This window comes from Panicum virgatum, chromosome 7N, assembly GCF_016808335.1.
Source record: "Panicum virgatum strain AP13 chromosome 7N, P.virgatum_v5, whole genome shotgun sequence".
In the NCBI taxonomy this organism is placed as follows: domain Eukaryota; kingdom Viridiplantae; phylum Streptophyta; class Magnoliopsida; order Poales; family Poaceae; genus Panicum; species Panicum virgatum.
In genome coordinates this window covers 41,667,556-41,694,219 of record NC_053151.1, presented here as the reverse complement: position 1 = coordinate 41,694,219, position 26,664 = coordinate 41,667,556, and the positions used below count along the sequence as shown (strand labels likewise).

The 26,664-nt window shown below is 50.1% G+C and overlaps 2 protein-coding genes across 3 annotated transcripts; both read right to left on the bottom strand.

The window, feature by feature from the left end:
- Positions 1-748: 748 nt before the first annotated feature.
- Positions 749-4,594, bottom strand: LOC120682302 (uncharacterized WD repeat-containing protein C18H10.05-like). 2 transcript variants are annotated; one of them, XM_039964132.1, is made up of 8 exons: positions 4,351-4,594; positions 2,838-3,891; positions 2,645-2,735; positions 2,397-2,554; positions 2,248-2,299; positions 2,060-2,139; positions 1,851-1,944; positions 749-1,757 (listed from the first exon to the last, which is right to left on the bottom strand). In XM_039964132.1, the coding sequence occupies exons 2-8, from the start codon at positions 3,864-3,866 to the stop codon at positions 1,171-1,173; spliced, it is 2,091 nt and encodes a 696-aa protein (XP_039820066.1). In that variant the 5' UTR covers positions 3,867-3,891; positions 4,351-4,594; the 3' UTR covers positions 749-1,170. The 2 variants fall into 2 exon arrangements, with proteins under 2 accessions (XP_039820066.1, XP_039820067.1); XM_039964133.1 differs by lacking the exon at positions 4,351-4,594 and having other exon boundaries at positions 2,838-4,337.
- A 13,574-nt stretch (positions 4,595-18,168) lies between these two features.
- Positions 18,169-23,165, bottom strand: LOC120683361. The gene is made up of 3 exons (XM_039965435.1): positions 22,902-23,165; positions 19,362-22,714; positions 18,169-18,977 (listed from the first exon to the last, which is right to left on the bottom strand). Exons 2-3 carry the CDS (start codon positions 22,694-22,696, stop codon positions 18,413-18,415), a joined length of 3,900 nt encoding a protein of 1,299 aa, XP_039821369.1. The 5' UTR covers positions 22,697-22,714; positions 22,902-23,165; the 3' UTR covers positions 18,169-18,412.
- Between the last annotated feature and the right edge of the window lie 3,499 nt (positions 23,166-26,664).

Genomic DNA, 26,664 nt, shown 5'->3' with positions numbered 1-26,664 from the left:
GAGTAAGCTAGTGTTTGACAAAATTAGGAACGACAGTCTTGGCCCAAGTTGTTAAAAATTTATAGGCCATCAATGATCGCCTTGCCTCGATCCAAGTGAGGCATCCGAGTAGACAAATGCGTCTCTGATGTTTTCAGTGAGTTGAATCTGGAGACGTCCTGACGAATGGCATGACAGTCACTTGCATTGGGAGCCTTGCCAGCCCAGGAATAGCAGGGAACTCAACCTCCTCACAAATCATGTGATGTGCTAACAGAAAATGGAGTGTTAGCCCAAAGCCCCAACCAAACAATTTTGAATACCATATCCCACATAGAGGCTCTAGATAGACAGAAGAATTTGAAGGATAGAATCTCAGATTATAGATCGGCAAAGACCACAAGGATCAGATCAAAGGCAGGAGCGAAAATATCTTCGAAACAGATAGTAGCCGCGAAGGGGAAAATAAAACAAATAGCTGCACATTCATCACATAGCATTAGGTCTGAGCTCAAATCCTCAACAGATTTTGGAGATGCAACTAACATGGCAAACCAATCAAAGATCAACCACCTTAAGGTCCCATAAGAGGTACAATAATAATCCCTTGAGCAGCTTCACTGGGCCCACATAAAACAGGCTTATGATGCCAAACAGGTTAACAAGTCACCTGTCGCCCAAAAAAGAGAGAAGAAACGGAAAAGAGTTAACAGGCCACCCACATATGTAATTCGACAAATGAACAAACAGAAGGAGCAGGGACAAAGTTTTCAAAAAATGAACAAATTTTGTATATTAGATTGAACATATGTATCTGACAGTTGCCGGTTGAGCTCCCGCAATACAATGGGAGGGGGGATTTACACTCAACTGAAACTAACATTTCTGTGGTATATCAATGAGCAATTGATTGGGGGGGGGGACAAATCTGATCTACACTGAAAATTTTCTACAATAGGTACAATCTACGGTTCCTGCCATGAACAACCGCTGATGCGGAGATCTCCAAGGACCACCAGGTTGATTATGTACAACACTGGTCCATGTACAATTCAGCAGGAGCACTGAGCATGTGATGTCTTGTACCAAGAAACCACACGCTGGGCCAGCATACCTGGGGAGCGGGTACTTCTCTTCAGGCCATGTGAGGTGCCAAAACTGCCGTATACTTTCACCAAATGCTCAAGCTGATCATTGATGCGCTGGTAGGCCATAATTCTGGAATGACCTAATCTTGCCATCCCATCCTGCAGTAACTATCACTTGACCCCAAGAGTTTGATGTGCTCTGGAGACAGTTCCTTAGGAACTTGTATTGTGACTCATCCAAAATTGCACGAATTGAGTGAGAAGGCAGAATTTCCTCAGGCCAGGTAGCAGAACTTCTGCAAGTGGACTCAGTGGAGAACTCCTGATTCAAATTGAAAATACCAGGAGCAAATCTTGACACAAAAGTGTTGACGGCAGAATCTTCACTGCGGCCTGAACTGCACTTGACAGCCTTGCTCATGCACCAGAAATTGTCACCTTGTGGTGGCAAAATTTGAGAGGCAAAAGAAACTGGGTTTCTTGGTTTTTGGTCATTCCATGGTATTGCAATGGCTGCATTGTTGGAGTGGAAGCGCTCTGATGACCATATGGTTTTTGCATGTTTCAATGAAGCCTCTTCTTGGTCTTCATGGTTCCAGAAATAAATATTTGAGTCTTCACTAGCAGAAACTATATGCTGCCCATCTGGAGTGAATGTTGCAAATGACTGGCAGGATCCGCTTCGAAGTCCTGATTAAATGAATAAAATTATGAGTTCATAATACATAAAAAGTAATGATTGCTCAGAGCAAGAGAAACAAAGTCCAAGCATATGAACCGTACCACTATAATTCTGAATCACAATGGTTCCATCAAGAATTTTGATCTTCGAGTCAGCAGATGTAACCATTAATTTACTTGGGTTGCTTGGGCAGAACTGCCATGAAAAAATGGGAACAAAAAAAGAGTCAGACCCAGAAGCATCAAAATGAAAAAAATGAGTGATGAAGTAATCATACGACAAAAGCCTTCCTTCTTGTTAAGATATTTACCTCAAAAGCAGTGATTCTTTTAAGGGAAGATTTCTTCTTGCCACTGAGCGCAATTTGTTTTTCAAACCGCAGCAGATTATCTGTATCGACAGATGCCATTTCAGTAAGCATATATGGAATATCATTCAAGTAAATGGAGAGAAATCCTGAAAAGGTAGCAGATATTTCATGTTTTTTTTTCTATTTACCTGATGCATCATAAAACCGACAATTTCCAGTAATGGTTCCAACCACTGCTCCCTGCAGGATGCAAAGGATAGAAAAGAAGATTAATATCACAAGCTATTGAGACAACAAGTTAGCCAAAACCACTTCAGATGGATGCTGATAATCATACCTTTCCATCAGGTCGGTAACAAATCGCTGTTACAATGTCCCTAATATCCACCCAATCCACAACACTGCATCTAGGAATATCCCATACACGGATTTTGCCATCTATTGATCCACTGATGAATCGATTCTCACAGGCTGGATTGAACTGGACGCAAGTCACTGCAAAAGTAAATTTTAATAAGGAAATTGTGAGCTCAAATTCAGAAGTAAAGTTGCAAACTTATGAGGAAGTAAGAGACATAGGCCTACCGAAGTTGCTGTGTGGAAAAACAGTGACACAATTTGCAGATCCAAGTTCCCACAAGCGAACAGTTTTGTCTGTTGATGCTGACAATAGATGCTGCAAGGTAGCAAATTTCAATCGTCAGAAAGAAAAGGCAAAAGAAAAATTGCAATCAGACCTAACAAATGAGGAGGGGGCAGCTCATTTCTTTTAACTGACCTTATTGTTAGACCACGACAGATCCAGCACATCACCAGAGTGACCATGGAACTCTTGCAGTGGTTCCTCTGAGATCTGGAACACCATGGTTGGAATCACAATGCAAGCAGAATCAGCGGATTGCTTCACACCCTTGACTTTGCATTTCTTCTCATTGTCAGCATCGGCAGGAGCCAATCCACCCTTGCGATGAGCTTTGAGGTAAACACAGGAAGGATCGTCCATGGGGATTTTGCAATCCTCAGATAGGGTGACACCCCAGACCCTGACAACTCCATCTTGGCCTCCACTTGCAAGAAACTGCCCATCAGGACTAAATTTCATAGTCAGGATAGCACCATCATGTGCCTTGATCACTTGGCCTTGATAAACCGCTGACAATTCCTTTGACCGCTTCCGGTAGCACCGGACCTTGACCCTTTCATACCTTCCACCCCTGTTTTGTTCACTCTCTGAGGAGCTGGTGCTAGCTTCATCGCCTCCATGATCGAGGACACTGGACCTCAAGCCCAGCCTCCGAAGCCATCCATTTCTTCTCCTCTCAATCGCCTTGGGAACACCAGAAAGCTTACCACTGCGGCTCATGAGCCTCTGGATGAAGGACAATGAACTGAAGCTCCTGCCCACCTTGCTGCTAGCATCATCCCTGCTGGATCCACTCACGGAATTGTCATCAGAGACACCGTCCTCATAGCTCCCCGTATCCTCCGTGGACCAACTCGACATGGAGCAGTCGTTCTCATCGGACTGCGACCATAATCTCCCAAATTCCTGCAGCACCACCTCCTCCTTCTCAACATCGCCCACGGTGGCCACAGCATCGGCTTGCAGCGGGCTCGGGCTGCACTCCAGGCCCATGCTTCTCATGAACCGCTCTCTCCTCTGCCCCACGCTGTCGAGGCTGCCGTACCACGGGAATGCCGGGCCCGGGCTGGGAGCCGGCGACGCCGTGAGCTCCTCTCGCGAGTCAAAGAACGTCTCCTCCTCCATCTCCATCCTACAGCCTACTAGCAACTGGCACCCCTCCATGGATCTTTAGCACAAGAGCACGGCGCTGCAAAGGAGAGAAATAAACACATCTCAGAGCCCTTGTCCCGGGATGCGCTTATATAACAGTAAAGCGGCGCTGAATTGGCTCGGCGGCAACTGGGACGAGAAAGGGAGAGCAGACGCGGGGGGAGCACGGGTCGGGAGGAGAGGGCGATTAGCATAAAGAAATCGCGGCAAATCCCACGCATTCAACTGCACGCATCTCCCAAATCGCGGAGCTTGCATGGCCCAAGCGCCCCGAGCAATGCATCTGGCCGGGCAATCCAACCAACCGCGCGGCCATTATTAAAGGAAAGCGGGCAGCCATGCCAAGAAACGCTGACAAATTTTCGTTCTTTTTTTTCCTCTCCCTTTCCCCTCCGCCGAATTCACCAACACATATCTCGAAACAGTAGTTTGATCGTAGCAGAGGGAATAACAAGGGATTAAAAAAGGGAAGAAATTGTTGGCAGGGGAAGGTCACCTGGGCGAGGCGAGAGGACAGAATTCGCGCGCACGCTTGGGGAGCTGGGATCCGAGAGAAGAGAGACAGAGAGAAAGGAATCGTTTTTGCTGGCCTGATGGCTCAGGGACGCCGCCGCGCGTGTTCTTGGCTCGTGTTCGCCTGCCGCGGCGGCATGGCGCAAATGGGTGCCGGTGGTGTGTATTATTGGAGGAGGGATTGGATTCGAGCCGAGCCGACGCGGGCAAAGAGAAGGGAGGGGAATCGGAGACGACGGGCGATTTATTGCGACGGACGTGGAGGCGGAGGAGCTGGCCGGCTGGGGTCCCCGTCCGTCCCCATCACCATCGCCAGATTTAGAAGACGCAAAAATAAATCGGATTATTCAGGTAAAATGCGCTGCTGCTGCACAGAGCCAAGAACGAGGAAAATACTGCATAATTGCCGCTCTTTTTTAAATGGATCTCATCAAAATTAAATCGCTTGTGATGCTGCAGATTTGCCCCCTTTTTTTGGCTGATTTATTTGTCCCGGATGACACCTCTCCCTCCCCCTCTCTCTAGACGTTTCTGCCACTGGTCCAATGCTTATGCACGCTTTTTTTTTTCCTTTTCCTTTTTCTCCTTGCAACTACGTATTTTTTGCCTTTTTCTTTTTCTCTCTCTGTTTTTCTTTTACCATCTCTCTCTTTGGTTAGTCGTGCTGCGGCAACAGCACCAGGACTGTTTGGCAGGGCTCCGGCTCCTTCAAAAACAACTCCGGCTCTGGTTTTTCTGGTGGAGCGGCTTTTCTAATAGAGTTGGAGTCATTTTAAAAAATATTTGGCAAAACAACCTCACCCGTTGAATTGAGACTGTAAAATGTCTAAATTGTCATTTCTTATATTTTTCTTTAATTTTTTCTTTTTTCCTTTTTCTCGTCTTATTTTTCTCTCTCTCCCTTTTCTTTTTTCCTCCTTATCCATTCACCCCACCTCACCCGCGGCCCCATCATCCTCCGCCCGCGCCTCCCACCGCCCGCGAGCTCCGGCCGACCGCCGCCGTGAGCTCACGGTGCCGGCCGCCGCCCACGGCTCCTCCTCCTGTCGCTCGCGCCTCCTCGTGCCGGCCGCCACCACGAGCTCCCGCCGGCCGCCGGCACGAGCTCCCACCGGGCGCCGTCGCCTCCTCCCACCGACCGCCACCGCGAGCTCCTGGTGCCGGCCGCCGTGCCCACGGCTCCTCCCCCTGCCGCCGCCCACGCCTCCTGCTCCCGTCGCACGTGCCTCCTCGTGCCGGCCGCCACCACGAGCTCCCGCCGGCCACCGGCACGAGCTCCCACCGGCCGCCTTCGCCTCCTCCTCTTGCCGCCTGCACCACCTCCCGTCGGCCACCGCCCTCGCGAGCTCCCGCCGGCCCCTGCAGCCAGCACGAGATGGCGCGAGGTGTTGCGCGCGTGGGGGCAAAGGGGGCAAGCGACTCCACGGAGCTGGACGGATCCACGTTTTGCTGGCTCCGCCTCCCCCAAAGTGCTCCAGAGAGCACGTATTCTGGAGCTTCGGAGCCGGAGCCGGAGCCGAGAGCGAACCGCCCGTTTGGCAGGAGTCGCTCGTGGAGGCCTGCCAAACAACGCCTGAATCGTGCAGCTCTAGGCCTGGGTCTACGCAGCCTTAGGCCTACTGCAACCGGGGTGCCTCGCCGCTGCAGCGCACCGATCTGCCCGTGTAATCCTTGCCTGAGATGCGACCCGCTTCAGGGATCTTTTCCTTGCTTCGCTGCGGTGGAAAATTGATGTGCTGAGGTCGCACGCACAGCAGCTGATGCATGGCCTGCCACGAGTCGTGGCAGTAAAATGGTAACACCAACAGTACTGTACTTGCTCTGCATTTCGGCAGAGACGACGGTTTCAGAATCACTGTAACCAGTAGAGGTTGGATTAGCCATGGCCGTCAGACCTTGAACAGAATAGGAGCACATCGGCGGCACACTGTGCCTTCTAAGTTTTGCTTGGAACGGGTGGCAATTACTGGGTGCTTGTGCCAAATAAAGATGTTCATCAGAGTGGGGGAACAGTTTGATGCACCTAACATGCTACCTTCCGCTGTCTGCCTGTGCCTGGTCCCCTTGGGTCGTACAGTGCGGTTTCTTTTAGACTTTTACCCGGTCACGCAAAACAGGAACGCGACTCGCTAATTTTGCAGACATCTCTTTGGCGACTTGGTCCGCGGCAAGCCGTCGGCTGGGGGCTGCTCTGCTTCTTCCTCTGTTCCGGTCAGCAGTGGGTAGTGCCGAGCACACACCACCGCCAGTGCATTCTGACGGTATAAACAATCTGAGCAGACCTCATGGCCTTCATTATGTGGATGGTAAATCTGCAAAGAAAAAAAATCAGCAGTGATGTAAAAAATGCATCACACAGTAACTAATCGAAACACCTCTTTGCGTGTTTGGCTACACAAGCAGGGAGGGGGGAAAAAGTGATGATGATGCCATGTAGATCGAGGTGTCTGCTAGTTTACTGAACCCAGCTGGATATGAATGAGAGATGAGAGCAGATGCCTGGACGCATCCATCTCTAGCTAACCCCAACAACCCTGCAGATCCAAAGTTGATTCGTGGTTGGGCAAAGATGGCAACGCGAGGGCGAGGGCGGCACGGCAACCAGCCCATACACGCGCCTCCTGCAGCTAGCTTTTGTGCTGTTTTGTTTATCATCCACGTCATCCTCTGCACGAAAGCTCTTGCTCTTGCTCTTTGGGGGGCTTGCCGGTTTCAGAGTTCGTTATCCGGCGCCCCGGTCTCGGTCTACCTCCGTTAGAATACGAGAATTTTCCCAAAAAGATATTTTTTTCCGGTATCGGCACATGAGCAGAGTAGCAGACTCAGTAGTTGATCAGACATGTATCTTCTGATCCAGTTTTTCTCTCCTAACCCTCCAAAAGATCAGACAACATCCAGTTTTGTGCACCACTTATTTAATTTGGAGCACTGAGCTAGGCAGCTGCCACCAGTTCTTGGACAGTTTTACATCACAAAATGGATTATAATCTGAAGAAAAAAGTGTTAGGCGCCATTCAGAGGACAAGTTGTCATAGTTTTATGTCACCGCTATATAAAATATGGTATATACTATACACCATGGAGAGGGAGGACTGGGAGCACCCGGCTGCCCACGGAGCGACATGTGTCCTTGGAGAAAGGTAGCGCAACGCTGGCCATCCGATCTGTTGCTGGACATCGATCCACGCCGTTCCTTGGTTTTTTTCGCAAATAGACCCTTCAAGTTTTTTTATTCGAACCCGCCGTCCATATTTTTTGCAAACTACCCCCCACGAGCCACCCACCCAACAGCCCCATTCCCCGCCACGCTCCTCCCCCCTCAACCCGCGGCGCACCCTCCTCGGCCTCCCCCGCCTCCTTCCCTAACCCTAACCCTAGCATCCCCCGCCGCCGCCCCGTTGCCATCCGCCCCCGCCGCCGGTCGCCGCCCTTTGCCCCTCGCCCTCCTCCACTGCCGTCGGTTGCCGTCCTTGGCCGCCGCCCCCTCCCGAGCTCCCCATGTCTCGACCCCCACCGTCGCCACCCCTCTAACCCCCGCCGTCCGCTCTGCCCCTCTGGCTGGCGGCGTGCCGGTGGCGGATCTAGTCTGCTTCGCCCTCCGGCGCCGTCGTCCGCCAATCTAGGCTGGCAACGTCGAGGTGAAGCAATGGGCGGCAGATCCGGTCCAGCAGCGTCGAGGTGGATCGGCGGGCGGCAGCGTCGACATCCAGGGAGAGGCGCGGGTGGCGGGAACGCCGGTGACGTCGACCACCGTGCGGTGCCGTGTTTTCTTTTTTTCCTCTCAATTTTCCTTTTCTTCCTCAATTTTTTCCCTTTTCAGTTTTCTTCCATGTTTTCTTCCTACGCGGCGGAGCGCGTTCTTCACCTAGTTATAAGTAAGCAAGTCAGAATCCATCTTTGGTGTTCTGCCGTTGAATTTGAAGAGCAGTCAATTTATTCCTTTGCTGGCATAGCTACACTTTGACAGTGACAAAATATATACCACTAATCCGTTAAAACTTCTGCTGAAAGGGCCAGAAGAAACACCGGTCGTGAATGCCTTAATTGAACCGTACAAATTATATAGAAGGATCGGACAAGTGCTCTTTCGCTGTCATCTACTACTAGTACTAATTATCAGCTGGGTTTTTGTTTACTGGTTGTAGTGTCATTAGGAAGCCTAGCTACAAAGCAGAAGAATCTATGCTCTCATGTACAACATGGAGCAACATGGGTTATACGAAAGAATCGCTCTTTTTACAACCTAACTACTCTTATTAGAAGGGGAGGGGGGTTGGAAAATTAGACATATATATGTTTAAATCAATAGAGAAGTGAGAAAAAAGTGTAGCTTTTTTCATTTCTTTTTTTTTCACTACATCGATCCATCCCTAAATTATGGACTTTAACTTGAATTAGCAACAAGCAAAAGAACATCAATGTGAGAGACTGTCACTGTTTGTGGTACCCCAAGCACGAGTTCTGTCTGAAATCACATCACCAATCATTATGGCGTGTCCTTTGATCGTGGAATGCAGGGTTAGGTATGACGTCACCAAGTGGAAACAGCTCCGGCTCCAACTCGTCTTGCTCGTTTTTGCTGGTAATGCATCCTATTCTTGGGCATGCAAGCAGGCATGTCGCCAGTAACAATAATCATGTGCTAATTATGATTATTCATTTGGACACTACTGTTATTCGAGCATGACACTCGACCTATTTTTTTTAGAAAAATCCAAAAGCTTTCCGGGTAACCTATATTCGTGCTCGAATCCAGCATATATACACGGCCCACAATTGGTGGTGTGCATGCATGCATACATGAGGCTGAAATTTATCTTCTACTAGCTAGTAGGAATAATCTTTGTGTGTCCATCCACTTCACTTTTGTTGGATGGTGATGACGTGGATGATTATTCCATGCATGAATTAAGGCCATGACCAATAGAACAGTAGATGAATAATATTCTAGTACGTACGTACCTGTCAAATAATTGTCAATATATATAAACTGTATGGCGAAAGTAAACTTTACTTTCATGCACCCTAATGTTCCAAAGTGGAAAATATTCTCCATGCATGTCTGCACTTTGTCCTTTTGCGTTTGGTGCTCCTCATTGGGCAATCGATTCAACAAATCATCTAGCAGCTTTTATTTCAAAAAAAAAACATCTAGCAGCTAGCAAATGGTAACGAAGATAAGGTTGGATCGGAGTAGCGATAAGCACTGACGACGACGACAGAAGTGGGAAAAACTAAAGAATCAAGGTTAAATTCGATTCATGCCACCACAACTCCGTGAAATTGGGTTTCATGTTCAAAATCATGCCACTCAATGGCATGGATTTTAACATGAAATCCAATTTCAAGAAGTTGTAGTGGCATGGATCCAACTGACCCAAGAATCAAAGACAAGCAGAAGAAGATCGAGATCACTGCACTGTCTGCAGTCACAACGATGTAACAGCAGCTGGTCTCGTCATATTCCAAAGGCTAATTATTAGAACAATGCTTCACATCATTTGGCTACCTATGTTTCACTCCAAACATTGAACAGCAAGCTTTCAAAGATGTCCCTGTCAGCACTACTGTGGGCGTACGGACCCTGCACAGTGCGCAGCTTGGCCTTACTTACCAAGAAGATGAGGCCTGCGAGTCTACAAGCATGAGAGCAGCTATGTATTGCCTTGACGGTGGATATAAACATGAAAGCTAGTAAGATACGTACAAATCAAGGTCACATTCATGGAAGGATCCCTGTCTAGGGTTCCAACAAATAAACATGCATGCTAGCTAGGCCTCCCCACCACCGCCACGGTCGGTAGATTGAAGGGCTTGCGTGCTGTGTGTAAGAGAGATAGATGATGGATGGAGCTGATCGATCGATGCTGGCCAGAATGACACACAAATAAGATAAGGTGCGTGCCGTCCAAGGTAGCCCGGCCCACAGACAGGCAGGCACACACTTTGCAGTGGTGTGCCACGCTACAGTGTGCGCATGCATGGTGGTGAATAGATAATAATAATAATAATAACTGCATGATTCTTTCCATGTCAACGCAGGATGTCAGGATGTGTATATATGTATGCAACTAGACATGCGTGGATGGTGCGTACGTGCAGAGAACCCGGCCAGGTTGTTGTGCCGTCGTGAAAGGAAAGAGGTCGAGCAGGACACACCATCAGATGAACCTGGCGCACTGTTCATAGGACCTGCTGCAAGATTTGGCCGGTGGGATCCTCATTCTCCTGTTACGATGCACGTCGATGACATCTATCCTACTGCTTGATTGTCACATGTCAACTTGCACAAACACATAACCAAAGTCATGGGCTGCTGCCTGCTGGCTGGCTCATTCATGCATGCATGGTTGCCTGGGCACGGCCGACAGGGCGAGATCAATTGGTGCCGAGCCGGGCGAAGTTTCTTCGATTGATCTGCATCGAGGAGGGGATCGGCGACGCCTTCAACACGGGGAGCGATCGATTGGCAGTCTGTAGTCTGGTACCCCCCCCCCCCCCCACACACACACTGTACGTTGGTTGCGCGGAACCGATGGATGAATTGGTAGATCTGGATGCAGGATCGATGTGGGACTTAATTTAAAGTCGAAGAGACGATACAGTACGCTGTACGAACCGACCGAACGCAACGGTGTCGTGAAAAGGACGTGCTTGGATCGTAGGATAGCTACTGCTGCTGTAAAGAGCCCGCCGTACCTGTGGGCAAAAAACCCGACCACGCAGCGCACCGGTCTACGTGCTCAGAATTCTCACTTTACTCGCTCTGATCTCGTATCGCCCAGGCAATTGAACGTACGGTCTACAAACAAAACATGCTCCATGAGTACACAGGAACACCGGCGGCGACGGGACAGCGCGCGGAGGGCGCGGTCTTTGCCGTGCCGCGGCCGGCGCTCAGTCGATTTCCAACTCCGAGTCAGCGCGAACGTGACTGGACCGGATCCCTGTTTGTCTCTGCGCGAGTCGTCCCGTTCTAGCTAGTACTATAGTAGTAGCTACTACCTCCATCCTAAAATATAAACATTTGTTGATTTTTGCTGATTATATTTTATCCGTATTATTCAAGAAATTTGAGAAAAAATAAAAATAATTAAGATATACTTTAAATATATACGTTGATAAAACATATTATAACAAAATAAATAATATTTTTACAATTTTTTTGAATAATACGAATGGTCAAATATGATCAACAAAAGTCAACGAATATTTATATTTTGGGACGGAGATAGTACTAGTCAGAGTCGTGTCTGTTGACACTGCTGGGTGTGCCAAGGCCCAAGTGCAGACGACGGTCAGTTCCCGTTCGCCGGCGCACGCGCCCGCCTGCCTCCATGCCGCGCCGTGGGCGCGCGCGCACCCGGCCCCGAGTCCGCAGAGCCACGCGCACGCGCCCATGCCGACGGCGCGTCGGCGCCGGATCGGCTGCCGCGTCCCCAGCCCGGCGCTGCTCCGTGACAGCGTCCGTGCATGTCTGGGGCGGGGAAACTGGCCGGCTAGGCTAGGCCTGCCGCCTGCGTGCCTCTTCCGGCCGGGGTCCGGGTGATCCCGATCCAGGGAAGGTCAACGGTTTAGCTGGCTGGTTAGGGTGGTAAACCCACCAAAGTTGGGCCGTATAAACAAAACAGTACGCCGTAGAAGAACGTGAGCTGCAGTGTCAGTAAACGGTTCTCTGTACTGTTCTGTGGGCGTGCTAGAAGCTGCCAGGTGGTATAGCCCAAATTGAATGGTAAGGTTGCAGATGCATGGAAAGACGATTGACCTGCAGGTTCTTCCTCCCAGTTGCTAGTTTTATCTCTCCGATACCTGTATATACGGCATATATCTATACCATCAGTGGAGTGCATGTACCTGAAGATGACAAAGAACAGCACCGGAGAGATACGATACCCAGCCAGCGGTGGATGGCGTGTTTTGGTACAGTACTCGCAGCATAGCGAGAATCAGAAACCATGGCTATTGGCGAGTACTGCACAAGAGAATTGCAGACGACGAAAATCCAGGTGCCCATTTGCATGCATGGAGTGCTTTGCGTAAACCACGCAAACGTATATGGTGCCACGGTGCTGTTCGATCACTGCATTGAGAGCAAAGCAGCCGGGAGCAGAATTTCGATTTACCTATAGCAGTGAGCAGAGTAACCTGATCGCCTTGCTGGTGTATTAGAAGACTATTGTATACCTATACAAAAAAAAAGATTGATATGGCATCAAACAAATATATACTTTAATTTGGCAAGCAATAACCTCATGTAGCTGTGTCTCTTGTCCAACGAGACTACTATGAAACTAATTAAAACTTGCGCCAATATATAACTGTGAAATTTGTGCCGGAGCAATGATACTGAATACTCAAGCGAACAGTGCGATATGGATAGAAACCGAATTAGAGCTTAGCTAGGAGTATGTACCACATGAAAACGGCATTAGTAGTGCAAGCTACTAACTTGGCATTGTATTTAACAACTTCGATCAGTAACATCCTAGGAAAGCAAAGTGCGCCGTGCATAAACAAACTGCTAGCTTCTCGCTGCTAGTATCCATGAGAGAAACCCAGGTGCTAACTGGACAGCTCACAATGCAAGTTACTACAACGCGCACCATGCATATGCGTGCACAAACCACCAGAGCCGTCCTCCCGTCGTCGTACAATGCAAGCAGCGCAGAAGATGCGGCGCTGGCTATCTAGCTTTGCGTCTCCAGCCAGCAGCACAGGCGCACGGCGCAGCAGCTGATGAAATCCTGAGCGCATCGCATCGTCAACCTCGCAACAAATTTAAATCCCAAGCTAAACCCTGCTGTGTCAGCCCGGGTTTGGTCGGTGTCGACAGTTCCGGCAGCAAATCCCAAGGCGAGCTCCCGCGGCCGGCCGGGATCACGAGCCACCAACGCAAACCGCACCGCCACCGCGGATGCCCAGTGGCGCCGCCTCGGAATCCCTGACGATGGATAGTGTAGAATAGATAAGGAGCGAGCGTGACTGGCGGAGCAGATCGAGTCCTAGGAACGCATCGCGCGGACTCCGACGTCTCCCTGCGGCGCACCTCGCGACGCGCTGTCGCGAACACTGCCGCACGCCGAGTGCGGTGCACTGCACCGCCGGCGGCGAGCTGACTTTGGGGTTGGCGCGGCGCGCGCAGCCTCGGTGTAAAGAAACGCGCAACCTCTCACGGTTGTCAGAGGGCGGGGTTGCAGATCGTGCCAGTGACAGTGAGCAGCAGCATGTGGCAACGCCTCTCGACGCCTCCTAAGTTACGGGAAATGGAAGGAAAAAAACAATATACCGGCAGGAGATGAAGCGTGTCAGCGTGTGCGTTGCCTCGATGATTTAGTTAATATAAGCGTCTTGATCTTAGCCTTGATATGAGCACCATGTGCAGTGAGCAGATGTACGTACAAAGGAGATGCCAGTGCAGAGCCACGCCCGACATGTACATGGGCGAGCACGGAAAGCAGCCGCCACGCAAAGGATGCGAAATCCTTGGAGAGGGAGATTGCCCCTCTGAAGTTTTAGGTTTGTAACTAGCTAGTTGAGGTACTTGTGCTGATTCTGAGTAGTGAGAATTGGACCACGGTAGCTGCTAACTACTAGTACTAGCTCGCTCCTGTATACCAAACAAAATTTAGTAAGAAACTGTTCGTATATGAGTACTAAATAATCGGCTGGTCCATAGCCTTAGGCCTTAGCACTAGCAGCGGGGGAAAAAAAGTTGGTTCTGGCGCATGTCAACGGGCGTACACACCGTAGCAGTTCGGGTGAGAAACCGACCGCCAGGGTCCAGAGTCCAGAGTCCCGGACATGACATGTATCGCATCGGTTCCCGGAAGTGTCCGCTTTGTCGGTGCTGCAAGGAGTCGCACGGACGGTTCCCGAGCTCCGACGGCAACGAACCGAGAGGGACACGTACGCGCGCTTCGGCCGCCTGCTCCCGACTAAACAAAGGCACAAAGCACGCGACGGGAGCCGCCTGTGCGTGCCGCGCGAAGCTACCCGGCGCCCGGCGCGGGGACGTGATTGGTAAACAACTCGCTCGCTCGGCCACGGCGGCCGCGCCTGGCGACGACGACGGCGCGCAAGGGGACAAAGGACACGGCGCAGTGGCCGAGAAGACGCACGAGCGCTGTCCCAGCCGAGTGCCGAGAAGACGCGCGAGCTGTACCAGCCGAGAGCCCGTCGGCCCGGCGGCGTCGAGACGCACGATAGATGGGCACGGCGTCTTCGTTCTCCAAATTTGAAAGGCTGCTGCGCGAGGCCACCGGGCCTCCACGTGAGCGCGCATGTGATTGCTAGTTGGTGACACGCGAGGGGATGTCCACGCGACGCGACGCGCGGCGCGGTTAATAAGCAACACCGTGTCGCGTCGCGTGTAAGCCGTTCACCCCGGGCGCAACGTGGCACGGCGCACGCGCGCGTCCATGTGCTGCCGCGCCGCGGTCCCCGAGGCCAGCCACAACTCGATGGCTCCCGGCCGCCGGCCGGCCGGTGCAGTGCATGGGCAGCTGAGTGTATGACATTGATGTTCTCCGGCCAGGTCGGTCACGCACAAAAGTCCAAAGATGCTCTCAATTGATCGGCCGGGCAGGCTGCAGGTGCGGTGGAGTCGTCGGTTATTCAATTGCCGGCGTACGTCCGGCGTCGAATCTCAGCGTTAGCATTGTGGATGCGCGCGGCGTCGACGTCCGTGCGTGGTGGCTAGCGCGTGTCAAGTGTCTAGTGCGCGGGGCGACGGAGTTGTGGCTCCAGGCTGGATGGACTGGGCAGTGGGCAGCGTGCATGCATGCACTCGGCACTCGCCGCGCCGCGGTTTTGAGCTGGCAGCCGGGACAGGCCGCTCGCTCGGACGCGCGCCGACAACGCCGTGCGAGCCGAGCTCGGCACAGCGTCCGCGTCCACGCGCCTGGCATGTAGCCGAAACGAAGCAACGGTGGCGCTGTCCCCGCGCAAGTACACAAACAACCGTGTTCGTAGTGTAGTGTAGCTGATACGATCCTGAATTCCCGTTGGATTTCGTGGTGCCAGGACATTGCTAGTGCAAAGCGTGGTTAAGGATAAGCTCGACCGTACCAGATCATCCTCTCGGTAAGTAGCAGCGGTAAGAGAGAGTGTTCTGATCCGCCGCGGCGCAACTATATATGGGCCTGCCTGCTCGTCCGGTCACGCGGGCCAGCGGCGCAGGAAAAGCCGCCGGTACGGTCGACAACAACACACCACAGACGAGATGACGCGGACGGGGGCCGAAGAAGAAGGTCGCGCATCACTGTGATGGGCCCGGCTCCCCCGGGAGGAGAGAAAAAAGAAAGATAAAAGGAAACGTCGCGCGTCAGCCCGTCCCGTCGGGGCGCAATGAAAGGGGCCTAATCATGCGGCGGGTGGCGCGATCGGGGCAGGCATCCATCCAAATCCGGCCGCGGGGGGGACGCGTGGAGCTCTCGATGCCTCAGCCGTCGCCCGCGCCCGCCCACCGTCCTCGATCCGGTAGGGAACGAATTGCCGTTGCGGGGGCAACAGCACGGACACTGTGTGCGCCACGCTCGGGCTTGGACGTACGTACGTACGCCACTTGACGTCCCTATTTCAAGGCCATGTAGTGTACCTCTGGTGGGGTAGCGAGTCCTAACACGGTAAAGCCAGAAGCGCCCGACGCCGAGGGGCCAGGCCGCACGAGAGGGACGCGAACGAACGGCGTGTGCCGCCGGCGCCGGTCGCTCGCTCGCTCCGGCGTTGCGGTCCGTGTCGCGGTGGTTGTCGTGGCAAGCCAACCTCTGCATGCTGAGCTCCACCCTCCGCGATGCGTGCCGGAGCACGGAGCTTTCTCATGCCGCTCGCTGCGTTCGAGCTAGCTAGGTGTTGGCAAGTAGCCATCCTGTGCTGTGCGCCTCCGGGAACAGTTACGGCGATCGCGATGCCGTTCGTGTTGGATTTGGCGAGGACGAACGCGAGATGCCGATGGCTGGAGCACAGGTGGTGTCGCAAAGATGCAATCAGCCCAAATGGTAGCGGGACAGCCCGACAGGCCAGGTGAAAATGCTGGGCCGGGGATGGGGGTAAAATTTGTAGTGACACGAAATGGGCCAACAAGGGGTTCCTTCCAGTACGAAACAAACAAGATTCTCGTGGCGTTGAGAAGGAAGATGAGGAACAGCCAAGCGTTCTATAACGTTCAGCCAGGTACCATAATTTTTTTTTTTGGACTGATAAATTTCTGAGACTCACTCGATGCCACTCGTGTCTTGTACTCTTGCTGTATTCTCCCCATTCTTTGGTCTTGCCTGAATCGTAATCCACTGAGCTCACCAACATATTGATCAGCGGCTCAGCGCAGCAATATATAGCATCCATTTAGTGAGATTTAATATACATTTTGGCTTCTCTTCTCCTCATGAAAACTGCACTGATTCAATGTAATTATTGTAATCGTCATTAGCATCTTATTCAAAATTGCTGCTGTAAGTTTGTAGATAAGCCTCCTCCCCTTCATCCTGGAAAGAAAGCAGCTTCTATCAACTTTCAGTTGCAAGTCAAAAAAAAAGGGGGGGGGTGTAAATATCTCAAGAAACATAAGCTATGACAAAGATCTCGCGAGTAGAAAAGGCATTTTCCATGTTCCTCGAGGTTGGAGATTTCTTCTGCAAACTCAGTTATTGTTCCTTTTGTCATCATATTTGCCTAGCATTTGCATAATCATCATCCCACAACGGGTCAACGTCAACCGTTTGAAGTAACTTTACACTCTTTTTTTTTAGAGAAAAGGGCCTCGCCCCTCGTTTCATTCCATAGGAGCAAAACGAAAGAGTTTACACACTCTTTTTCCTTGGCAGCCTTCACATGTACCTGATGATGATAACCTAGAAAAGGTGTATAGCAAGACAGTATAAGAAAAATCAGATACAGACTTGATATCATTAGATTCGTATTGAAAATACATATGGTTATATTTTCGTATCCCAAAAATGAAAAATTAATGGAGTAATTGTTAGTCAGAGCCTTGTCCTAAACTCCTAATTAAATGAAATACGCATTGTAAAAAACAGAGGGAGTAATTGGTAGAAACGAGCAGCTTGCCTTGCAAATCTATGCAGACCTGTTATTTCCTTCTCTTAGAGTGCCAGTAATCTTGTAGTGAAGTAGCCTAGATGGTGGTTTGTAGTCCTGGACGCAAGCCAGCATCATCAGGGATAGGACTTCAACAGTTCAACCAGACCAATCCTTGTACCGTGCTATCAAAACCAAACCTTTTTGTGGCTTGTAGTTTTTGGGAGAAATTGTCATTGGACGTTGAGCACTTCGTGACTTCTGCAATTGTGGCCTCCATGGCTTGGCACAGAACTATTTGATCAGTTGCTGTAAATTTAGAATATGACTGCACGCATTGAAGGTTATTCCCTTTACGCAACACAACCGATCTTCCCCTATACAACGCATTTAAGTCCTGTCCTGATCGATAAAGTAAGCACACAAATGCTAATCAGTTTTCATTGAATTTAAGAAAATTGCGGATAAACATTAAACATAAAATTAGGTACCTCTAGTAAACCATGAGTTGCCTTCATGTTCAGCTTGGAGGGCCTTCAAACATTAACTTGACCACCTCATCCACCTACCATTTCCAGTGGATGTTCTCCACAATGTCCTGAGACTCCTGAGTGACCCCTCCTGGTCCAACCATCCTCTCTTCCATCCTCAATGCCGCATCCCTGAGCCATAGTTGAACATTTCTACCTTGCACATTCATGTTATTGAATATTTCAACTGACAACAGCATGCTTTATTCCGCCCAAAAGAAGAAAAAAACATCACAAAAAGAAGCTCCATGCAAACTCCTTTCAAATTTTGAATCAGTCACACGGACCGGAATGTCCTCTACAAGATGATAACAAGAGCAAATGCTGCTCAATCTCTTCAAAATCTGATCACATTTTTTATATGTTGGATAAGTGTAAACATTAGAATGCAGACAAGTACAAGATGAACTGAAGAATAAGAGGGTACAGCAATTGCATGGCAGAAGTCTTTGCCACGAAAAGTAACAGCAGTCAAATGTCCTAGTAGAGCCTGCCACAGCAATCAGAAGCACCGCAGTAGCAATTTTTAACCTTCTCATTTCCATTCTTGTCATGGACCTCACCTACTTTATAATTATAATGGTAGGTCAGCTCCTGTAGTGGCGGGATATTCTCAATAGCAAAAAACATAACATGCGGCATCCTCATGTCATCATGGTCCCAGAGAACATTTTGGGCATAGAGGTTTGGTGAACAACTATGGTTGATGAATCTTCCCACATTACCGCACTCAGCTGCATCTATTGTGAAGCCTTCCATTGTCTCAGAGGTCGAGGTAGAAGATTGTACACCAACCACTGATTTTAGTCCCTCCCAAAGTTCTTCATCATGGTAGTTACTACCAATATCAAATAGATACTCGTCATTCTGTGTCTTTTCAGCTTCTTTATCTTCCAAGAGCTCACCAGTATATTTGCATATGAAACTGCCTGAAGATATAGAACTGAGGGATCTTACACCCCAACCTGTCTTACCGGTCTTGAAAATTTCTAGTGGAATTTTGATACCATGCTGACTGACCCTATTGTGGCATGATGGCGGGCACCTACAAGTAGTGGTGAAAAATTGGTTAGCAAACTTGCATAAGAAGTTGGATTATCAGCTCAGTTTTAAGCTAATTGTCTGGTATGAATCAATATGTTTGCTTGCTGTCAAAATCATGTGGGCCAATTATCAATATGCAAGTATGCCACAATCTTCTGCTGTTTCTAATGTTCCCTAAAATGTCTCACTGTCATCTGGATCTAAAACCAACAGTCAAAGTTAATGTGACATCATATATAAGTTTGAAGAGGAAAGGAAAATTTCTCCTGGTCTATAATTTAAATATGGCAACTTCCAAAATGTAGCAGAACTAAATAACAACAAAAAAACATTCTGTCAGGTTGACAGTTATTTTTGCATTAGTTAAGTTTGTGCACAGCCCTACCTGCATGATGGACCACACTCGTATATGAGAGGCCTGGCCTCGACGATCGCACCATTGAAGTTGAATGGGATTTCCCCTCCATTCTTCACTACACACGCACATCTAATAGAGTCTGAGCAGCCGTTTGTGCAGTCACAACCCGCTGGAGGCTCTTTTTCATACCAAGTTGGATATATGACCTTGGTGATGTATTTAAATGGCGCTGGCCTCATGTCATCAATTGTGTTAATGACACATATGGGTATCCTCTCGCTTCCCTGAGATATATCAGGCAAACAAAGACCTTCACGAACTTTGGATTTCCTCGTCGCCTTGACTGTGTGAAGGGCTAATTCTGGTTGTCCTGCGATCCTCCGTAGCTTGTACTTGAAGACCATCTCACCTTTCGGGCCTTCTTTCCAACATTCCACCACCTCGTACAACCCATCATAAATAAAAGTCGACGTTTGCTTGGCTCTAGATGGACCAAATTTGCTTTTACTTTGACCTTTGAACCCATGAATCACTCGAACCGGGGTCTTGGTTTCTATGCAATTCTTCAAAGCAAGATTACCCCGTTCCAGCTTTTGATCGTCTGCATCTTTATTGCCGCCGGCCTTTCCTCCGGAGCCAGTGTATATTAGTTCATCTGAGCTTGATAGCTCATCAGGATAGCCTCCAGAGGCAACAATACTTGTAGCAACTAGAACGCCATTCACCTTAGAAGTGTCAATACCTGCTTGATTCGGGCGATGGAGACCAACCATCGACAATTCAACTCTAAAATGAAATTCATCGCCAATTTCAACACCAGGAACATTTCCCACAATGGCCCCAAGCTTTCTATAGATAGGGTCTTTCTTTAAAGCATTCATTGCTTCTAAGTCAATCCTCGCAATACTGCGAATACCTTGTTCCTCAGCTTGCATAAGCTTTCGACATATTGCCTGAAACAATTGGAGCAACTTCCTAACTTTGCTTCGAGCATCCATATCATGGTCCCCAAGTTGCATATGGTGTGACCCAAAAGGAACAGATGGAGGAACTGTGACACATATTTCTCGCTTTTCTCCATACACGACTAGCGCCTTGGAGTTGTCATCATCTTCCATGTTAGAATTGTCATTGTCCTCCATTTGTTGCTTTTCTCCATACATGACTAGCGCCTTGGAGTTGTCATCATCTTTCAGGTTAGAATTGTTATTTTGCTCTATTATCTCATCGTTGATCGCTTCACTGGAGGGCACTTTTCCCATCAATAATCTTCTTGGAGTAGAATCTTTTCCCTTAAGCTTGTTCGTACGAGGAAGAGACTTGGAAGCCCTAGCGACAGACTTTCTTCCACGTGACCAAGGGCATCTGTCAGGAGCCATCAATGCTTGAACAATTAGTTGGTCAGGCACAAGTTTCAGACCATCACTTTGACTGGTTCCAACCTGTTTTCCAAACTTGGACTCCCTATCGGACCTATATAAGTTGTCCTTGCCTATACCATCACCCTTCAGCTTACGAGCTACCTTATTTTGCCTCATATTCACATTTGAGCATGTCACTTCTTTTTTAGTGCTCAAAATCTTACTTTGCATCTTCTCTGCCATAGAGGCCTTTGCATCACAAAGCAATGCCACAGTTGTCTCGTCACTCTCCAAACTCTTTCTTTTTGTCTTTGCAGCAACGGGATCACTCAAAGGTGTCCTAAGAGTACTTCTATTGAAGCTTCCTTCAAGTTTATTTTTCATCTTATCATCCACCACTACTCGTGCTACATGCTTCCCTTCACGTGGTGAGTGTGTCCCCTTCATCTTCTCATTGGAATTATTCTTCAGTGTAGCTTTTGCAACAACATTTAGCTGCAGGTCACCATCTTGTTCAGTACCAACAAAATCATCTAGAATTTGGACCCTATCATGAGTCCAGCCATGACCTTCATCCACCATTCTCTTGCCTTCCATTTTCTCATTAGAGGCCTCTTGTGCTAATGTTGAAGCAGCAGCCCCACCTAAAACTGGAACTGCCACCATGGCGTCACTGCTAGAGACATGAGTGGCTTCTAACGGCAAACCCTCTTGATCTCCACTGTCTGTAATAGTAACAGCAGACCTTCCACAGCCAGGAGGAAATGTCCGTATGGGTGAGACCTCTAAAACTCTACTGTCTGTGGTGGTAACAGCAGCCCTCCCACAGCTAGAAGGAAATGTCCTTACGGGTGAGGCCTCCAAAACTCCACTGCCTTTGGTAGTAACGGTAGTCCTTCCACAACCAGGTGGAAATCTGCGTACGGCTGAGACCACCCTATTCTTGGGTGGTGGATTCACAACAGACGTCAACCATCTCTTTGCTCTACTTCCTGCAACTCCATTTTCCTTCGTCTCTAAATCACAACCACCTGTTCTGTTTCCCATCTCCATGGCATCCCCATCAGCAGCAACCTCCTCCCTCCCCACCTTGGCGCTGCCACCATCTTCCTGCTCCTTGAGTGCCAAAAAAACAACATCCTCACCCCTGTTCTGTACAGAACTAGCAGCACTAACAATGCCACAACTCTCCAGTACTTTTACCGGTTGCGCAGCCACCTCCAACACCCTGCTCCCCTCCTGAACATCCAACGACAGCACACCTTCATCACCCAGCAATTGTAACGCTCCATTCTCCCCCTTGTCTCCATCCTCCCCTGCCCCCTCAGGACCCAACTTAGGCATGACATGTGAGCGGGAGCCGTTGCACGCGGCAGGCAAAGCAGCTGCGGGAACAACCAGCTCCTCCACCTTATTTTGCACCTGCTGATGATGGGCTCCGTTCTGCGCCACAGCTAGAGCGGCAGCTTCCTCGACCTTATCAGACCCCTGCTGCTGAGGCAGGCCGCCGTTCTGAACCACAGGTGAAACAGCAGCGGGGGCAGCCTCCTCCTCCACCTTATCCGACCCTTGCTGTGGAGGCATGTCGCCGTTCTGAGTCACAGTTGAAGCAGCGGTGGGGGCGGCCGCCTCCTCCATCTTATCCATCCCGGGCTGCCGAGGCAGGGCGCCGTTCTGGGCCACGGGTGAAACGGCGGCGGGGCCGACCGCCTCCTCCCCCTTATCCCCCGAGCCCTGCCGCCGAAGCAGGGAGCCGTTCTGGGCCGGAGGCGAAACGGCGGCGGGGGCGATCGCCTCACCCGCTCTGCCGCCGAGGACGCCGGCGCCGCCATCCACGCCGTTCTCCCCATCGCCGGCCGCGGCCGCGGGGGCCGGCTCGGGCGGGGGCGCAGGCGGCAGACGGCCGCACCCGGGCGGCCACGACCGCTTGGCGGAGACCCTCCCAGGCCTCAACCTGCGCGCCGCGGGCGGCGCCGGCGACTCCACCCCGACGCCGACCATCGTGCCGGGTCCCAAAACCTGCAAAATCCAGATCGAATCAGGGGGGCAGGCAATATCAATCAAATCGTCGCGGAACCCAAAAATAACCCAAACCAAACCCTAAAATTCCCCATCAATCGACCTCGCGTCCGGCTCGATGGCGCCGCCCCCGACCCCGACGCGACAAAACAACCGAACCAGGAGGAGGGGAGAGCGAGGGGCTCACCTGTTCTCCGAGATGCGCGGGTCGGCGCGGGGCGTCCGCCGTGGCGGCGAGGCGGGCGGCCTGGCGGCTGGCGGGGGAGGAGGTGGCGGGTGGGGAGCGGAAATGGAGCCGGGAGACGGGGTTGGAGTGTGATGGAGAAAGCTGGGAAGGTGACGAAGGAGCGGAGCGGGCGACCTGGCCGCACGCGCGCGCGCAGCATAGCTCGGTCCTCCTCGGACGCTTCCGTTTTCGGTGCAGCGCAGTTGCTGCTTGCTGCAAACAACTATCGGCAGTGAAACGACAAGGCCTTTCCCGGAAGGCGGAATAGCCCCTCAACTATCATTCGTTCAACTATTAAAACATCCACTTTAGTTCATAAACTACGCAAAACGAATTAATTTTATCCATCTAGTGATATGGCGTGCCACCGTGGACCGCCGAGTCAGCACCCCATCAGATTAGGATTGCAACTCACGTTAAAATGTCCAAATTGCCCCTAATCCATGTGCTGAACACACACGGCATCAAGCCATACTCCAAACCCAAACGCTCGCAGTCAGATCGCAGCCACCATCACAGCTCCCAATTAGAGTTTAGCTGGTTCTATGGGAGGTACAACTTGTATTTCCCATCATATGCTGACTGGGTGCTAACTTGACGGTCTACTGTGGCACGCCATATCACCAGAGAGATGAAATTGACCCGCTTTGCATAGTTCAGAGATCAAAGTGGACGTTTTGATAGTTTAGGGGTGAAATTGAGCCATGAGCGATAGTTGAGGGACGATTTTGGTTATTCCGCCTTCCAGGAACGAGGCAGACGCAGAATTATATACTCCATTTGTTCATACTAGTGGATGTGCACGTGCCTGGCATGTATTTAAAGAACAATTATATTTCAAAATATCACATATTTAAGAAATAATTATATTTAAAAATATTATTATGCCGTAGCTATTATAGTATAGAGTACGAGATAATAAAGAGTACTACCAATACAAAATAATTGTAAACTGATTATAACCTGCATTCCCAGCAACATGCATGGCTGCTATCTGGGGTGTGGCCGTCAAACATGCACTTCCAGAAACATGCAACACTGCCGACTGGCGAACCTCCTGATTGCTTCTCCGCCTTCCTTCGATGATAGTTTCTCTTTTCCTTGCATTAAGTTCTGCCTTCTTATCTAATGGCATATTTGCATAGCGATCTCTTCTAGCTTCTCGACACCTTATGTTTCTTAATTCATCATTTGCGGAAGAGTTCACACATACATTTTTTTTATTAGAAATGTGCAAATAAAATGCATCATCAGAGAATATTATGGCACTCACCGTCTTCATGAACTCTTGCCCTTTTATTATTAGAATGAACACCCTGTCTGGGTACATTGGTTATATCTCCATGAGGAAGACGCTGATCCATCGAGACCATAGTGGGCCGTTGTCGAACTATAAGCGACCGCGACTAGTGGGATCACCGTGGTCGCGTCCAGCACCTAAGTCGCATGCTGTGGTCGCTTCAAACGTTTCGGATGTCGTGGGAAGTCCTATATCACCATGGTCGCAAGTCGTCGTCTGCATAAAACTCTCAACACACAAAAATTATTAAATTCACCATAAAATATGTCTCATGTTGTATTTATTTTGTATTTATAGATATGGACACATTTCTATAACTTTGGTTGAATGATTTTATAAAAAGTTTGACTTATGAACAAATTATAACACCTCACATTTTTTTAACAGAGACCACAAATTGATGATAAAGCTAGGTTGGTGCAAGTGTACATGAACACTTTAGCACTTTAAAAGTTTGAAAAGGATCATGAGAGGGATACGCATGGGAAGGCCTAGGTTCCGTCGTTGAGATCAAGCAAATCGGATGCCAGCATCCTTCCTCTTCTTGGACTGGCGAGCTGATCAGCGAGGGGTGCAACGACGCGAGGTCGCGTCCTGTTCCTCCTGTCGGTTACTCGGTTCGGTCCGGCGGCTCCTGCCCGGCCGCGGCGGGCGCGACGTGCATCACGTGCGCGACGGCGAAGTGGCGCTGCCGACCGAACCAAGCAAAGACCTGCAGCCTGCGGGAGGCGGCTCCGGCCCATCTACCCCGACGTCGACCAAGGAACGATGCAAATGCGGTGGCGACGGCGAGCCCATGGAAACAAGGATGGAAACCTATGCTAATGATTCATCTCGCCGCCGCCGGAGACGACCAAGGTATGGGTACGGCCGGGCTTACCCTCTAAAGATGTCGAGGTGGGGGAACCCGCGGTGAAGTGGGCGGCGATGTCGTGGATGGTCGAGTAAGCGGCAGCGCAGAGGAACCGGCCGGCGACGGAGGGGCGGTTCGCGCAGAGGATGGAGCGCGTCACAGGCGTAGTCCACGTGCACCAGCGGCAGCGCGCCGAGCAGCCTCTGCAGCAGGCGCAGGAACGCGAAGCCGGGCTCGCTCCGGGATGCCGGCACCACGGCGTGCTCCAGCGTCTCCAGGACGCGACCGAGCACGGTGTCCCCCGCGATGAGGACCAGGATGCAGAAGGTTTGATTCCAAGGATGGAAACATGAAGTAGAAGGTTTGATTCCAAAGATGGAAACCTTCGTTAATGTTGGAAACATATAGCAAACATAGAAACATGATGGCTGCATACCGATCTTTCCAAAACAAAACAAAAACACAAGAATGGAAACCTACGCTAATGTTGGAAACATACCCGCCGCTTCTAACAAACATGGAAACATGATGGCCGCATGCCAATTCTTTCCAAAACAAAACAAAATCATTAGGCAAGAGGGAGCCAAAAAAACCAGGTGGATATAGAGGGGTGGGTGTAGATTGGCTTGGTGACAAAAAACTTTAATTTTGGGCAGAATCCGGTGCTGTCAACCATCCGAACCTTACATGTGGGCCTTAAAGAGAGATTTTGTGACAATTGTATTCAATTCTTTCAACTTTTATAGTATAATAATAGATGAAAAAAAAGAAGTATAAGTGCTCACCCTTTTTCCTGAAAAAACGAGCCCTGGTGGACGAGATTTTCCATTTCCACTTCCAGCCCTGCAAAATGTGGGCCATATTTTTTTTAAGGATCGGATTCATATCTGGTTGTCTGCTTCAGAATCAGGAAGGAGAAAGGTTTTTTCTTTTTGAAGGAGTGGAAGGAGAAAGGGTTAGAACAACTCCAGCAGATCCTCTAAACAGCCTCCTATCCCAAATTTAGAGGGCTAAGCTAAAAAAATTGCACTCCAACAGACCCTTTATTTCACCCTCTATTTTGGGGAGGTCTCCAAAATTCCTCCTCCACCCTCCATTCCTAGGGGTCTCTAGGGAGCCCTCTATTATATATTGGAATTGAGGGTCTGATTTAGGGTTTGTTGCTGGAGATGCTCTTAGGAAGCGACGATGATGCAGCGCTGCAGTTGGGCGGCAGGACGAAGGAGCGTGCGGCCCATTTACCCGTCGAGTGGGCTGAAAATGTGGGCCGGGCTAATATGAGTGTGCGCGGGCCAGCTCTCACCAAAGCCTCTGTGTGTGTGGTCGGCCGAGCTCGCCCGTCTGTGTGGCGGGTTTGCGCAGTCAGAGTTGGGCTTCCACAATCTGCTCTTTTATTTTTCCAAAATCTTTTCTTTTTAGCCGTCCAAATCTGTTTCCGTTTCCCCCTAAAAAAATGTGTTTCCATTTGCACGGCGACATTAATCAATTCATCACGTGAGGAATAAATAGGTCCAGACTAGGGTTGGCAACGGGTACCCGAAACCCGATGAGTTTTTGCTCTATTAGGGCAT

Excerpts from the sequence above, each read along its gene's own strand:
- LOC120683361 (XM_039965435.1), bottom strand. The coding sequence starts at position 22,696 with ATGGTCGGCGTCGGGGTGGAGTCGCCGGCGCCGCCCGCGGCGCGCAGG. Across the intron at positions 18,978-19,361 it reads GAGTGTGGTCCATCATGCAG|GTGCCCGCCATCATGCCACA; the intron begins GTAGGGCTGTGC and ends CACTACTTGTAG.
- LOC120682302 (XM_039964132.1), bottom strand. The coding sequence starts at position 3,866 with ATGGAGGGGTGCCAGTTGCTAGTAGGCTGTAGGATGGAGATGGAGGAG. Across the intron at positions 2,140-2,247 it reads TCGGTTTTATGATGCATCAG|ATAATCTGCTGCGGTTTGAA; the intron begins GTAAATAGAAAA and ends CTGTCGATACAG. Across the intron at positions 1,945-2,059 it reads AAAGAATCACTGCTTTTGAG|TTCTGCCCAAGCAACCCAAG; the intron begins GTAAATATCTTA and ends TTTTCATGGCAG.